Source organism: Euleptes europaea, chromosome 6, assembly GCF_029931775.1.
Source record: "Euleptes europaea isolate rEulEur1 chromosome 6, rEulEur1.hap1, whole genome shotgun sequence".
Lineage (NCBI taxonomy): Eukaryota > Metazoa > Chordata > Lepidosauria > Squamata > Sphaerodactylidae > Euleptes > Euleptes europaea.
This window is the reverse complement of record NC_079317.1, coordinates 93,968,969-93,981,728: the sequence shown is the minus strand read 5'-3', so window position 1 is coordinate 93,981,728 and position 12,760 is coordinate 93,968,969. Positions and strand designations below refer to the sequence as shown.

The 12,760-nt window shown below is 41.5% G+C and overlaps 1 protein-coding gene across 1 annotated transcript in view; it reads left to right on the top strand.

Annotated features, from left to right (window-relative positions):
• Positions 1 to 4: 4 nt before the first annotated feature.
• MUC2 (mucin 2, oligomeric mucus/gel-forming) overlaps positions 5 to 12,760 on the top strand; it is a 77,685-nt gene continuing 64,929 nt past the window's right edge. The window contains exons 1-11 of the mRNA XM_056851963.1: positions 5 to 74; positions 942 to 1,206; positions 2,765 to 2,879; positions 4,529 to 4,619; positions 5,715 to 5,824; positions 6,837 to 7,053; positions 7,639 to 7,764; positions 7,939 to 8,056; positions 10,218 to 10,356; positions 11,298 to 11,408; positions 12,228 to 12,297. Coding sequence (XP_056707941.1) covers positions 5 to 74; positions 942 to 1,206; positions 2,765 to 2,879; positions 4,529 to 4,619; positions 5,715 to 5,824; positions 6,837 to 7,053; positions 7,639 to 7,764; positions 7,939 to 8,056; positions 10,218 to 10,356; positions 11,298 to 11,408; positions 12,228 to 12,297 — 1,432 coding nt within the window. The remainder of the gene's footprint in view (positions 75 to 941; positions 1,207 to 2,764; positions 2,880 to 4,528; positions 4,620 to 5,714; positions 5,825 to 6,836; positions 7,054 to 7,638; positions 7,765 to 7,938; positions 8,057 to 10,217; positions 10,357 to 11,297; positions 11,409 to 12,227; positions 12,298 to 12,760) is intronic.

Here is a 12,760-nt window from a genome sequence, read left to right as displayed (position 1 = left end):
CGCCATGGGATTAAGGCTACCCAGCCTTTTAATACTATGGCTGGCCCTTTGTTATGCAGTTGACATTAAAAAAGGTAAGAATTTTAAAAGAGATGTTAGGGGAAGCCTTGGGAACATTGTCTGTAGCAGTGCATTGCAGTGCATCATGAGTGAAAACAGTTAATTGTTCAACTAATTAAAAGGACTTTTAGGGATATGGTGCGTTCTGCTTGGAGTGCATTGGGTAGTCCTGCTCTCCGCTACTAACAAATAAGTTTGCTGTGAATAATTATGCTAAAATGTGTTGAGATATTTGTGGCAGGCTGCAGGAAGGAAAGAGGATGGATTAGATTAGCTTGATGACCCTTTCAGCCATTTTGATTTTGAATGCATTATTAATTATCCAGTACTGGGGACCTATAAGTGGGTCAGGACTTTCTTTCTTTGGAAAAGAAAGATAAGTGGTTCTCCCACTTTTCAGAATTCTTGAACCTGAACGACATTTGGTGGAGGGTATGTTTGTTTGTTTTTCTCTGTGAATGGTTTAGCTTGGAATGCTTCAAGAATGTTACATGGTCTACATACTCATGGATTAATAAATAGAGGCCATAGAAATTGCTCAGTTGTTGCATCGCTGAGCAGGGCACCAACTATCCTTCCAAGTATGCATGTTTTTCATTGCTTTGTAGCAAAGATCCTACTGCATTTGCAATCCCAGTCTAGAAACTGTATGCATCTTTATGAACAGAGAACTCTCTGTATAAACATCCATGTTGCCTGCAAATTTGTAATCCATATCTAGAATGATGAACATTTGAAATAGATGTTTAACACTTTCCTCTTCAGAGGTTCTCCAGATTTTATAGCTCACTTGTACTTAATTTTATAAGCCTCGATCCCTTGTTTTCTTTCCCCATGATTTCACTCAGTTGTTATTTTGTCCTCTTTCTTCATCACTTCAGGAAGAAATCCTAATCATGGCCACTATGTCTGCAGTACCTGGGGGAACAACCACTTCAAAACTTTTGATGGTGATTTCTACCAGTTTCCTGGCCTCTGTGATTACAACTTTGCTTCTGACTGCCAAGGGTCTTATAAGGAGTTCTCTGTCCACATCCAGCGTGAACTGAATGACCAAGGGCACCCTGACATCCAATATGTCCTTGTCACAATTAAAGATGTCGCAATCTACCTCACTCACAAGATGGTTGTGGTGGATGGGACAATGTAAGTTTTTTTAACATTACTGATCTTCTAAGTCATGCAAAGTCCATAAGTTGCCGTCTCTGGGGTTTCTCCTTTTGGGGGTTACCATTAATAAGGTTTATTTTGCTAAGTGCAAACATTATCATGACTATGTTACAGAAATAGTAGCTTAGCCAAGGCCTCCACTGGAACTTCTGTGTTGGTCTGCTTTACATCCAAGCTCAACACTGGACCATATCAGATCTCCATTGTTGTCATTGGTGCCTTTCTGACTCTACAACCAATCTAAGTTTCTGCCACCTAGGTTTAGGCCCAGACCCTGTTACCCTTGCTTCCTCCTTCTTTCACTTGAGATATGGTCCATCTTCAGATGCAGTTAGGGCATTTATCACTTGCTTGGACACAACCACTAGTTTATCCCTGTTCATGCAAGGCATAAAGCAAAGAGGCATTCAACAGCAGTGCTAGCATCAGGGGCAAGTGACCCACTTAGACAGTGGATGGTCTGGTTCTGATTAATCCTTATCAGCTGAAGTTGTTTTTCCATTTTCTAGTACAGCTGAGATAGATTACACACATTTCTTCTTGAATAAATAATTTGCATTGAGGAGGACATTCTTCAGTGGATTATGGCTTTCTAAATCCATGCCAACTGTTAAGTAATTGGTTTAAGGAGACCTGCTCCTTCTCACTGTGAATGTTAATTTTTTCCTTTTCCTGTAATGAGACCTCTTCCCCTATTGTTAGGTTGACTGTTTACTCTGTGGCAGAGTCTCTGGTGTGAATAAAATATACAGTAAGATCTTGCTCTGGAAAAATGGCTCAATTCGCATAGAGAACACTTGGTATAAAGGGCTCTGTGGTTAAAATATAAAGATGTTCTGGGAGTCACTTTGTCAAGCATTAATTTTCTTACAACCCCATTCATTTCAAGGGGTGTAGGTTTAAGGACACAAATGTAATATTCCATATTGAGCCAACAGTCCATATAAGTATAATTCTGGTTCTGGTGGATAGAAATATAGATGCAGAGATGAATTCAAATGCCAGACTCCTGGTTTTCTTTATTTTGATCTTGTGTGCATTTGTGTGTGATTGTCATTTTCTTGTTGCTATGGAGAGCTTCTATTTAGTACTTTGTTAGACATGATGGTGCAATATAAACCTTCAGTAAGTAAATAAGAAGGGGAGGAGAAAGGGTGAAGGCAGGATATCTTGGACTTAACTAACTTTAATAAGCAATAACAACACTGCTAGATCGAAAATATGGCATCTAGTAGAAGATTTCAGATGGAAATAGAACTGCCTCTTTAATTCACAAGTAAAATGTAACCTTTTATTTATTGAACTTTCAAATTTGATAAACTGAGAGCATCCTTACTAACAGATTACTAATAACAATCAGTTTTGTTTGAAATATTCATATTTACACTAGGAAAAAAATCATATGAATAAAGTTTTATATTGCATACTGAAGACCAGCTGTTGAGTTGCAGGCTATAAAACAGGTGGAGACTGAAGATAAATCTTCATCTGCAGTGGAGTCTAAAAAAACTTTTTGTGACTTCCTTCTCTGCAGTGTAAGGACACCGCACTATAGTTCTGGTATGCTGATAGAAAATAATGGTACATACACCAAGATCTATGCCAGAATTGGGATGATTCTAATGTGGAACAGAGAAGATGCCTTGATGGTATGTATGACTCTTAGCTTCTATTTTAATGCTTCAGTATAGGATTTATCGCTTGGACTCAAGAGACCAATTACTTCCATGTGTCTCATTATACTGATTAAGACAGACCATGAGCATCCTCTTGAGTGCACCTCTACACAGCAAGGGAAAGTGAGGAAGTATTCTCAGTGGTTGTTGTACAACTGAGGGACTGCATAGTAGAGGTTGAGCTTAAGCCAATGCCAGACAAAGTTAAAAACCTTTCCTTGGCTCTCAGTTGGGTAGCCAGGAATACACTAGCACTAAGGTTTGATCCCATTACAATATAAAGAGTTGGTCTGTACTATATGCTGTAAAGTTTAATTCCAAACCCTTCAGCAAATAATCCTGTTCTAAAAAAAGTTCATTCACTATATACTTGCAGTATTTCAAGTCCATTTCTTTTATGCCACTTTTGCTACAAAATTTGTTTTTCAGCTTAGTCTTCAAAGAGAGAGCGCCCATAGTTCAGTGACAGAGCATATGTGATGCATGTATAAGTCCCACATCCAGCCCCTGGAGTCTCCAGTTAAAGGATCTTAGAGTCTCACTATGCATTACATTTTACTCACATCCTCCTTCATCTTCCCCTGGTTTGCACAATCATATGTCTGTTACTAGCTCCATTCTGGGAATTTAATTTCTAGGTATGCACAGGTCTGATTTGGATTGGGACTGTGGAGCACAGGGAGTGGGTACTTAAGCATTCCACCCACCCTATTTTCCCAACCTGAAATAGCTAGATCATGTGTCCTGATGATATACTCCTAAGATTCTCCCGCAGGGCAATAGCTATTTGCCCTGTGGGGGAATCCTTGAAGTATATCATCAGAGCACATGGAGCCCACAACAGTGCAAATATTGCCTGTTTCAGGGCAAGAAGTATAGGGGGAGATGAGCAGAGCAATCCTGGTAAGGGGATTGTAGTTGCGGCATGCCCAGGAATGGTGCTGTCACGCCGCCGCCTGATCGGTTTGCTGCCGGGAGCAGCAAGCCGAAAATGATATTTTAAAGAAAACCCTGTGAAACTCTCCATAGAGTTTCATTAGGCTAAGCCTGCCTTTTTGCAGGCATAACTTGGCGCCTGCAAAAAGGTCCAAAGGGCTTTGGAAGCTGCCTAAAAGCAGCTCTGCCTATGGGAACGCCCCCATCAGCACCAGCGTGAGCCTTTGCACTGGAGATATGCTGCTGGTGAAGCTGCGCTGTCACCCATGGCTCGCACTGACACATGGCTCCCCTGCAGCAGCATAAGTGCCTCTGCTCCAGAGTCCATGCCAGTTTGGACAGTGTAAGTGGCACTTACACTGCTGTATGGATCATGCCACCTCCTCACCCATTTCGTCCCCCCCTTCAGGATTGCTCAGTTAAGCACCTATTTCCTGTGTGCCATGGTTTTCATATAAATTGGGCCTTGGCATGCCTGAGGATTAAGTTCAAAACTGAGCTGTGGAGGACCAGGGAGAACACAAGGAAAACAAAATATACAGTTACCCATTGGAGTACCCCTGCTATTCGAAGCAGCATATATTGTACTGAATGGACTGATCATGAGACCCAGTATAAAGCAGCTTCATATCTCCCTTTGCTGTCCCAACTGAGATATTCTTTCTGGTTTTGCTTTTTCAATGTAGCTTGAGCTTGATCCCAAGTTTAACAATAGGACTTGTGGTCTTTGTGGAGATTACAATGGTCAGCCAATCTACAATGAATTTCTCTCCAATGGTGAGTAGAACAGTACAGAGATCTGATTTGCAGGATACAAAATACACAAATGGCTGTCAAATATCAGTATACAGTATTGGAAAGGATACAAAGTTATTATACAGTATACAGCCCTAAGAAATTGATCCACGTGAATCCCATATGAACAAAAATATTCTTCATTTCGAAGAGTGTCTTTAGAAACCAGTCTTTTATTTCCATGATCAGACTGGCTTAAGAGCAGATATGGCTGTCTCTTCTCACACGTTCTTGCGTGCCAGCTATGGTCCTCAGGTTGCCACCTACTGGTTCTACCTCCACTTAAGGTAGCCTGCCTAGCATCTACCAGAGCCAGGCATTTTCCATATTAGCTCCAACTTTGTGGAACTGGCTCCCTGAGGAGATGAGGAAAGTATTGTTATTAGAAATCTTCGTTTGTCACTGCCCGGCTGTGTTATTTGCCAGGGCTTTTAACAGAGTACAAACTGGGGCATCTTTTGGAGACAGGGTATGTGGCCCTGAGGTGCTATTCTATTGGCTTTAAATGGTAATGTTGTAATTGTGACTTGTAAATTGCCTTGAGCTTGAGAAAAGGTGGGACATAAATAATATTTAAACCAATCAATAAAATAGCATTTGAAGAGCAGTTGTATTAATGTAGTGCTTCTGATAAAATCTCATAGATTCATGGAGAAATTAACCCATAAGTATGATTTAAAAATGTAGAAAAATTCAAAATTTATCATTTTTCATACATAAACAAAAAGCTTGGGAAAAGGCCAAAGTAATGCGCAATAAACGAATGCACCATATAATTGTGAATAATGGTTCTGATTCCTGCTAGTGACTGAAAAACCAGAATGGTGTGTTTTCAAGTTAATTGAAAAAAAAAATAGCATGACGTTTTCTCATTAGTCCTCTGGATCAACTGCCTTCTATGGGTGATATTAAGTGTAAGTTTACTGATCTGAGTAGTTCTATAGATCCAGCAGATTCTTTTTTTCCTGTATAGTTGTTGGAATTCAGACAATTAAAAGCAATAGAGGAGGATTATTCCCATTCAAGTGCTTAGTTGTTTAAATAAATATTTGCTGCACCATTCACTGTTTCTTGTAGGCTTGAGTTACAATGCAATCACATTTGGAAACCTACAGAAGATTAGTCAGCCTAATGTAGTATGTGACGATCCTGATGAGACGAAGACTGTTGATCTTTGCAACCAGCATGTAAGTCATTAAAAACGGTGTGGAACCCTGATCTGTATACACTTAAAGTATAGGATATCAATCTCTGTTGGAGGATAATAAGTATGAGTGCAATGTGAGCTTCACAATGTTCCCAATTAATGCTTTGAAAAGAAGATCAAGAAGAGCTTCTTTTGTGTGAACTAAGGAATGTGCGCAACTTCTTGAATTTCTTCCCTGTGCTGTGTGGATTTGGAGGGAAGGGGAGGGAAACAAGCACATTTTGCATATGCACTAAGTAAATACACCCTAGGCTCTGGAGTCCTCCAAAATATAGTGTCCTTACTAGTAAGGAGAGGACTAGAACTCAGATTGTTGGATTCAGGCCTTTTATGCATGGCTGTTTCCCTCGCAGTCACCCCTCTGATGACTTCGGGTCTTTATTTTGATTATGCATGCCATTTTCGACCGTCAGAGGTTGCCTCGTTCTCCCCCTGTGTTTCTGTGCATTTTGCCCATGTTTTCAAATTCATGATAAAACAGGTCCCTGAAAACCTGGGCAAAACACGTGGAAACACAGGGGGAGAGTGAGGCGACCTCGGACAGTCACAAAATGGCATGCATAATCAAAACAAAGACCCAAACTAGTCAGAAGGGTGACGCCGAGGGAAACAGCCATGGCATAAGAGGCCTTAGTGTACAGTAGAGACAGTTTGTGTCTGAGACTACAATACCATTATACATCTGCAGCCCAAATGCTATGAAAATGTGTCAGGAACAAATTTCCCCATGCCAGATGTTTAATCTTAAAGCCCTAAAACCATGCATACCTGATGTTATTCAAAAGTGGATCCTCCCAAGAGGTGCTACTGGGTGCCATCAATTGGTGCTAAGGTCAATATCCTAGGTTAATTATTTCAGAAGTTTGAATCCACTACATACATAAACTATTTTAATCATCAATGTTCATTACTGTTGGTTTAGAAGCCACTTGGGAAAAGGTAACACAAGATGTTTAGGAGATCTGTTAACCCGTACTTTCTTTTCTATCTAGCGGGATGAGTGTGAGGCTCTGCTGTCTGCTCCTGCTTTTGCGGACTGCCAGTCTCGCCTGAATCTGGAGCAGTATATTCAGGCTTGCATGCAGGACAAATGTGCTTGCCAACAAGTGGAGGACTCCTTCTGCCTCTGCAGCACCATTTCAGAGTTCTCACGCCAGTGCTCCCATTCTGGTGGCAGGCCCCAGAACTGGAGGACATCACAATTTTGCCGTAAGTATTGTCATTTCTGCGGCGCTAACTGGCTCATGTGAGATGTGCTTGTCAAAGACCTGGGATCTGTTCCTGTGTTGTTGTAACAACAAATAGGAGTTTTTCCATGACTGTGTGATTTTAGAATACTGTCTTCTGCTTGAAAAAGCAAAAAGGAAACTGAAAATAACAAAATAATATCCAGGAAAGTTATAATGGTTAACTCCCATGCAATTAAAGAGAATTATAATCTCAATTGTCTTTCTTTGGGTTGTACCCTGATTATAAATGTTAGCAAAATTATATTTTTTCCGAGTACAAATGTCAGTCTTCTCCCCACCACCCTCAAATCATAACTGATACTTTTGACATTTGTCCAAACCTTTCTGAAAATGCTTTTATTTTCGTTGAAAAATGAATAATTCAACATTTAGGAATTAATGTTCAATTAAAGAATATTTTTTCTTTGTTAAATAATGTTTGATTAGTTTTAGTTCATATTCCTCATTAGTGTAATTAACTTATATTTTCCACACTTTAGTACGTGTGTCCTTGGGAAGCAGAAATTGCTCCTAACTAGTTCTTGCTTCTCTTTCACTATCTCAGCTAAGTCTTGCCCTGCAAACATGGTCTATTTGGAAAGTGGCTCACCCTGTATGGACACCTGCTCACACCTGGAGATCAGTAGCCTATGTGAAGAGCACTACATGGACGGGTGCTTTTGCCCTGAAGGTACATTTTGGTGCTGTACCATGGATGTAAAGACGTATTTGAAATTTAAAACCCAAGTTCAGAGCCCTTGTCAGATGGGGGGCCATGGCTCAGTTACTAGCTCTCATTGTAACTTTGCAGGTTTGCAGCCTCAGTTGTCTTGAATGAAGTAGCATGCTTTGTTTTGTTTTGCAGGCACAGTTTATGATGATATTACTGGCAAAGGCTGTGTGGCAACAAGCCAGTGTTACTGCAAGCTTCATGGGAATTTGTATGCCCCAGGGAAAAATATCACCAATGAGTGTGAAAGTTGGTAAGGAATTCAAGTCCCTGTGCAGCGTTTTTAAGAGTGATTTTGGGGAGACCATTCTAGTTTAGAGTTGTCACCTTTATAGTCAAACTGGGAATCTTAAGAGATAACCTGAATATCTTCTTGATTAGCTCTTTAAGTAAAGGTCAAGTTCTTTCACATCCAGTATTAAGTCAACCGTACAATCATACCCCCTCCCCCAAAAAACCCAACCCAAAAATCCCGCACCCCAAAACATTGAAAACGAATGAAAATAGCCAGATGAACTTAAAAATGGAGCAGAACAAGTCAAGAAAATGGCAGGGAGGAAAAGAAATGAGAAAAAAAGATCAATTAGAGCAGCTTCTGTTTTGACCTGATACCAAAATGCTGTCAAGGAGGCTGGGAGGCAGGCTTCCATAGTTTTGATGCTGCTGTTGAGGAAGTCCTATGAAAATGCAGGAGAATTATACTATCATCCTTCTAAATAGGTAAAGGTTTCTTCCACACAGATTATCCGCCCAGAATTCAGTGCTTTTTGGAAGTGGTTTTTTCCTGTTTTCCTACAGCATCAAGGATAGGGTTGCCAACCTCCAGGTAATAGCAGAAGATCTCCTGCTATTACAACCAATTTGTATGATTTTCATTATGCTGCTGAGGCAGTCTATGAACAATACATATTAATTAATTTTGCTCATACAATGGTGTGTCATTGGTCAAAATTTTATTCTTTAAAAGCCATAGTGACTGCACTACTCTTGAATAACTATATAATTGAAGTCCAAGTATATATATTTTTAACCTCCAGGTAATAGCAGAAGATCTCCTGCTATTACAACTGATCTCTAGCCAATAGAGATGCGTTCAGCTTGAGAAAATGGCCACTTTGGCATTTGGACTCTATGGCATTGAAGTCCCTCCCTTCCCCAAACCCCGCCCTCCTCAGACTCCACCCAAAAACCTCCTGCCAATGGCAAAGAGGGACCTGGCAACCTTAATCATGGAGCATCCCTGTCCTTTCCCCATCCTTTCTCACACCTGCTTTGCACCAATGTTTTGCGAAAGATCGCAGTAAAGATTGGATGGGTGCTATGTGGGTGGGAAAATTCAGATTTTCTGGCCCACATGGCAGCTGTTTTCCCTGTCCCTGCAGCAGCCATTTTAAAAAAATGACTCTAGAATATCTTATCAGTATAGCATTGTACTGATAGGTGTAACAGGTTCTCTGAATTTCCCACCTTTATTTATTTAAAAAGTAAGTCTCTAGCCCAGGGGTCCCTAACGTGGTTCCTGCTGGTAACATGGCATCCACTGATACTTTTTCTGGATCCCGCCAAGTGTTTTTAGGAAGTAGGTGGGGCCAGGTGGGGTTTTTGCCCAGCATGGCTTCTGATGGACTATGAGAGATTTGATTGTCTGCACAGATTTTTTTTTTAAACTGTTGCATTGGTAGCACCACAGCCATTTTGTTGCTGCACCCACCATGACATGTCAGAATTCCAAATGTTCCCAACAGGCTCAAAAAGGTTGGGGACCCCTGCTCTAGTCCCTTGTGGAGATATAAGGGAAGAGGCATATGTTTGAAAGAGAAAGAGCTAGAGACTCACTTTAAGAAAAACGAAAGTGCAAAAATTCAGAGAAACTGCTCCACCTATTGGTGCAATCATATATTGATATAATATTATAGTGCAAATGTGATTTTTTTTTTATTGCAAAAGACATGGTGGCCCACGGGAGGTGTGTGACCAGTCTGGGGGATCAGAGAAACTTTGGGGGAATGTGGAAGCCCCATTGCTGATGTGTTTTATCTGGAACCGTGCCAGCAATGGGGAAAACAGTGCCCTGTCCCTGTGTGAGAGTCAAAACTCCTTTCATCAGATACCAAAGACATCTGACAAAGGGAACTTTGACTCTCAGAAGCTTATACCCCCCAAATCTTGTTGATCTCTAAGGTGCTACCGGACTCGAATCTAGCTGTTGTTCTGCAGACCAACACAGCTACCCTCTGAAATGACCTTTCTGCCTTTTGCATGATATCCTTCCTGAAAGTGCCTTGAGGGAAAGGATGGGAAAGCACTAGACTTATTCCCGATGTGTCTCTGAATGCAAACACGTTCAGTACAATTTCTCTGCTTGAAAGCCCTGAGCCCACCTTCAATGCCTTCTTTTTCTTCTTTATTCACAGCACTTGCCAATCAGGTAGGTGGATATGCCAGGATTTACCCTGTCCAAGTACATGTGCACTGGAAGGAGGAGCTCACATCACCACCTTTGATGGGAGGAAATACACCTTTCATGGAGACTGCTACTATGTTCTGGCAAAGGTAAATGCATTAGACATTTCTGCTCTGGTTAAAAGGAATGTGGTAGTACACTTTTGAGGTAGGGGAACAAGGAGACTACCCAGTTCTAGATAGCAGAATAGGGCTGTGCACCTGTTTTGGGTATTTTTCGGGTTTGGGTTTAGTAAACCAGGAAATTTTTGAAAAGCCGAAAAAGTTGGATATAAGCAATTGAGCTTTTTTGAATAATCACAAATTTTCAGTATAGTAAACCTGAACCTGAAAAATACGTGGCGCAGAGCTCTACACTGCTTGCCCCTCCCCTTCTCTGCCACCTGCCCTCTCCGAAGTCTGTGCTGTGTGTGAACTATAAAGTAAACGCCAAAGCTACAAGCATTTGCATTTTCTTTATCCTGATTAATACCTGATCAATTGACTTATTTGCTGGTCAGCCAAACTCTATCACTACTGGTCTGTTATAGAGACAGCAGACTTACTGGTCTGTTATAGAGACAGCATGAACTATTGTGCCTGAGGAGTTAAACCACACATTACCTTTCTTCTCTTGTCTTTTTCCGTGTTCCCCACAGCCTCACAGCAGTTGTGGGGAACTGCTGGTAAAAAAAAGGAGAGCCCAAATGGGCTCAGAACAGTGCTGTGGGGGGAGGAATGGCTCCCCCCCCCCCAAGCAGTTTTTTCACACAAAAACCATGCAGGGAGAGTTATTTCATTTATTTTCCTGCTCCATCTGGAGTATCATAAGCAAAGATTTATAGGATTTTGTTTTGGTGGTAACTAATAGAATCAAAAAGTTGGAAGGAACCACCAGAGTCATCTAGTCCAACCCCCTGCACAATGCAGGAAATTCACAACTGCCTCCCCCACCACACCCCCAGTGACCCCTACTCCATGCCATTATGTCTTTCTATAAAAGGAATCAGCTTAAGCAGCAATGAGTAATATTTGTTTTTCTCTAATTGCAGGGCAGTAAAAATGACTCAAATGTCCTCTTGGGAGAGCTGGGCCCCTGTGGTTCTACAGGCAAACAGACATGTCTAAAGACAGTAGTTCTCTTAATAGACCACAAGCAAAATGTAAGTCTGGCTATAGTTCATGACAAGCAGGGGACGTACAAGAACTTGGGGGGCATCTCATTCTTCCTCCCCTACTATTTTTTCTTTCTCTTCTCTGAACCCCCATAAACTGAAACCCCCATCTTGCTTCCTTCTCTCCCTGCCACCCATCAGCCAACCTGCCTTTATCTGCCCCCTTGTCTTCACCTTTCCCCCCTTTCATTCCCCCTGGCACCTTCCATCTGGGAAAACTATGGCTGAGTAGCACACTGGGCCCAGTTGTGCAATGGGGAACCTATAATGACTTGCAAGGGGCACCTCACTTTTTCATGTATTGCTGTCTTCACACAATTTCCTCTTTTCCTCTTCCAGGCAGCCCCTCTATCCTCATAATCTGAGACCCTAAACTGTAGTTTACTTAGCTTGTGCATAAATCCATCTCTGCTGAGCTGTTTCCCCAAGTTTGAGAATACTTTCAATAACTGTAATGTCCATGCATACAACATAGGGTTGCCAGCTCTGGGTTGGGAAATTCCTGGAGATTTGGGGGGTTGGAACTTGGGGAGTGTGGAGTTTGAGGATGGGAGGGATCTCAGCAGGATATAATGCCACAGAGTTTACCTTTCAAGGCAGCCATTTTCTCCTGGGGATCTGACCTCTGTAAGCTGGGGACCAGATATACTTCCAGGAGACCTCCAGCCACCACCTGGAGGCTGGTAACCCTAGTAAAACAACAGTTTCCCTTTTTGCACTGCATTGATTATCATTATGTTCATTTGACCTATTTCCTTATTTTAACACTCTTGAGACCCCACTAACAAAGCCTATTTCTCCACACAGATTGTAGTTTTCAAATCAGATGGTACTGTATTACTCAATGAGAATGAGGTCCACTTGCCCCATGTATCAGGTGAGAAGGAAACACTTGTTCATTTCTCCCAAGCACTGCTAATTCTTTGGCTGACCATTTTAGGGTGTTGGGTCAATGACAAGCTGAGACAGGAACTTTGGGATGGCTATGAGTTGGAAGAAGTGCAATACAAAAGATTCTAGAAAGGAATATGAGAAATATATTCACTGGTTTATCTGGCAAAACCTGATCCAGACTAATAGGAACATATTTTGGCGCCTATTGTTATGTTGGGTTTTAGGAATCCCCCTTTTCTCCTGCATTTTTATCTATTTTTAATTACCCAGAAGCAAGCCAAGCTGAGCCCCAGAATCTTGCACCCTGCCAGCTATGTGGAAGAAGATGATGGATAACCCTGGCCTGCAACTGTTGTCATTTCTAAAATGTTTCTTTTCACTTTGGCTTTTAGTTAAAGCATTGGCTGGATCCAGCCCCCCAAACTAGCTTTTCTAGCTCTCCTGGT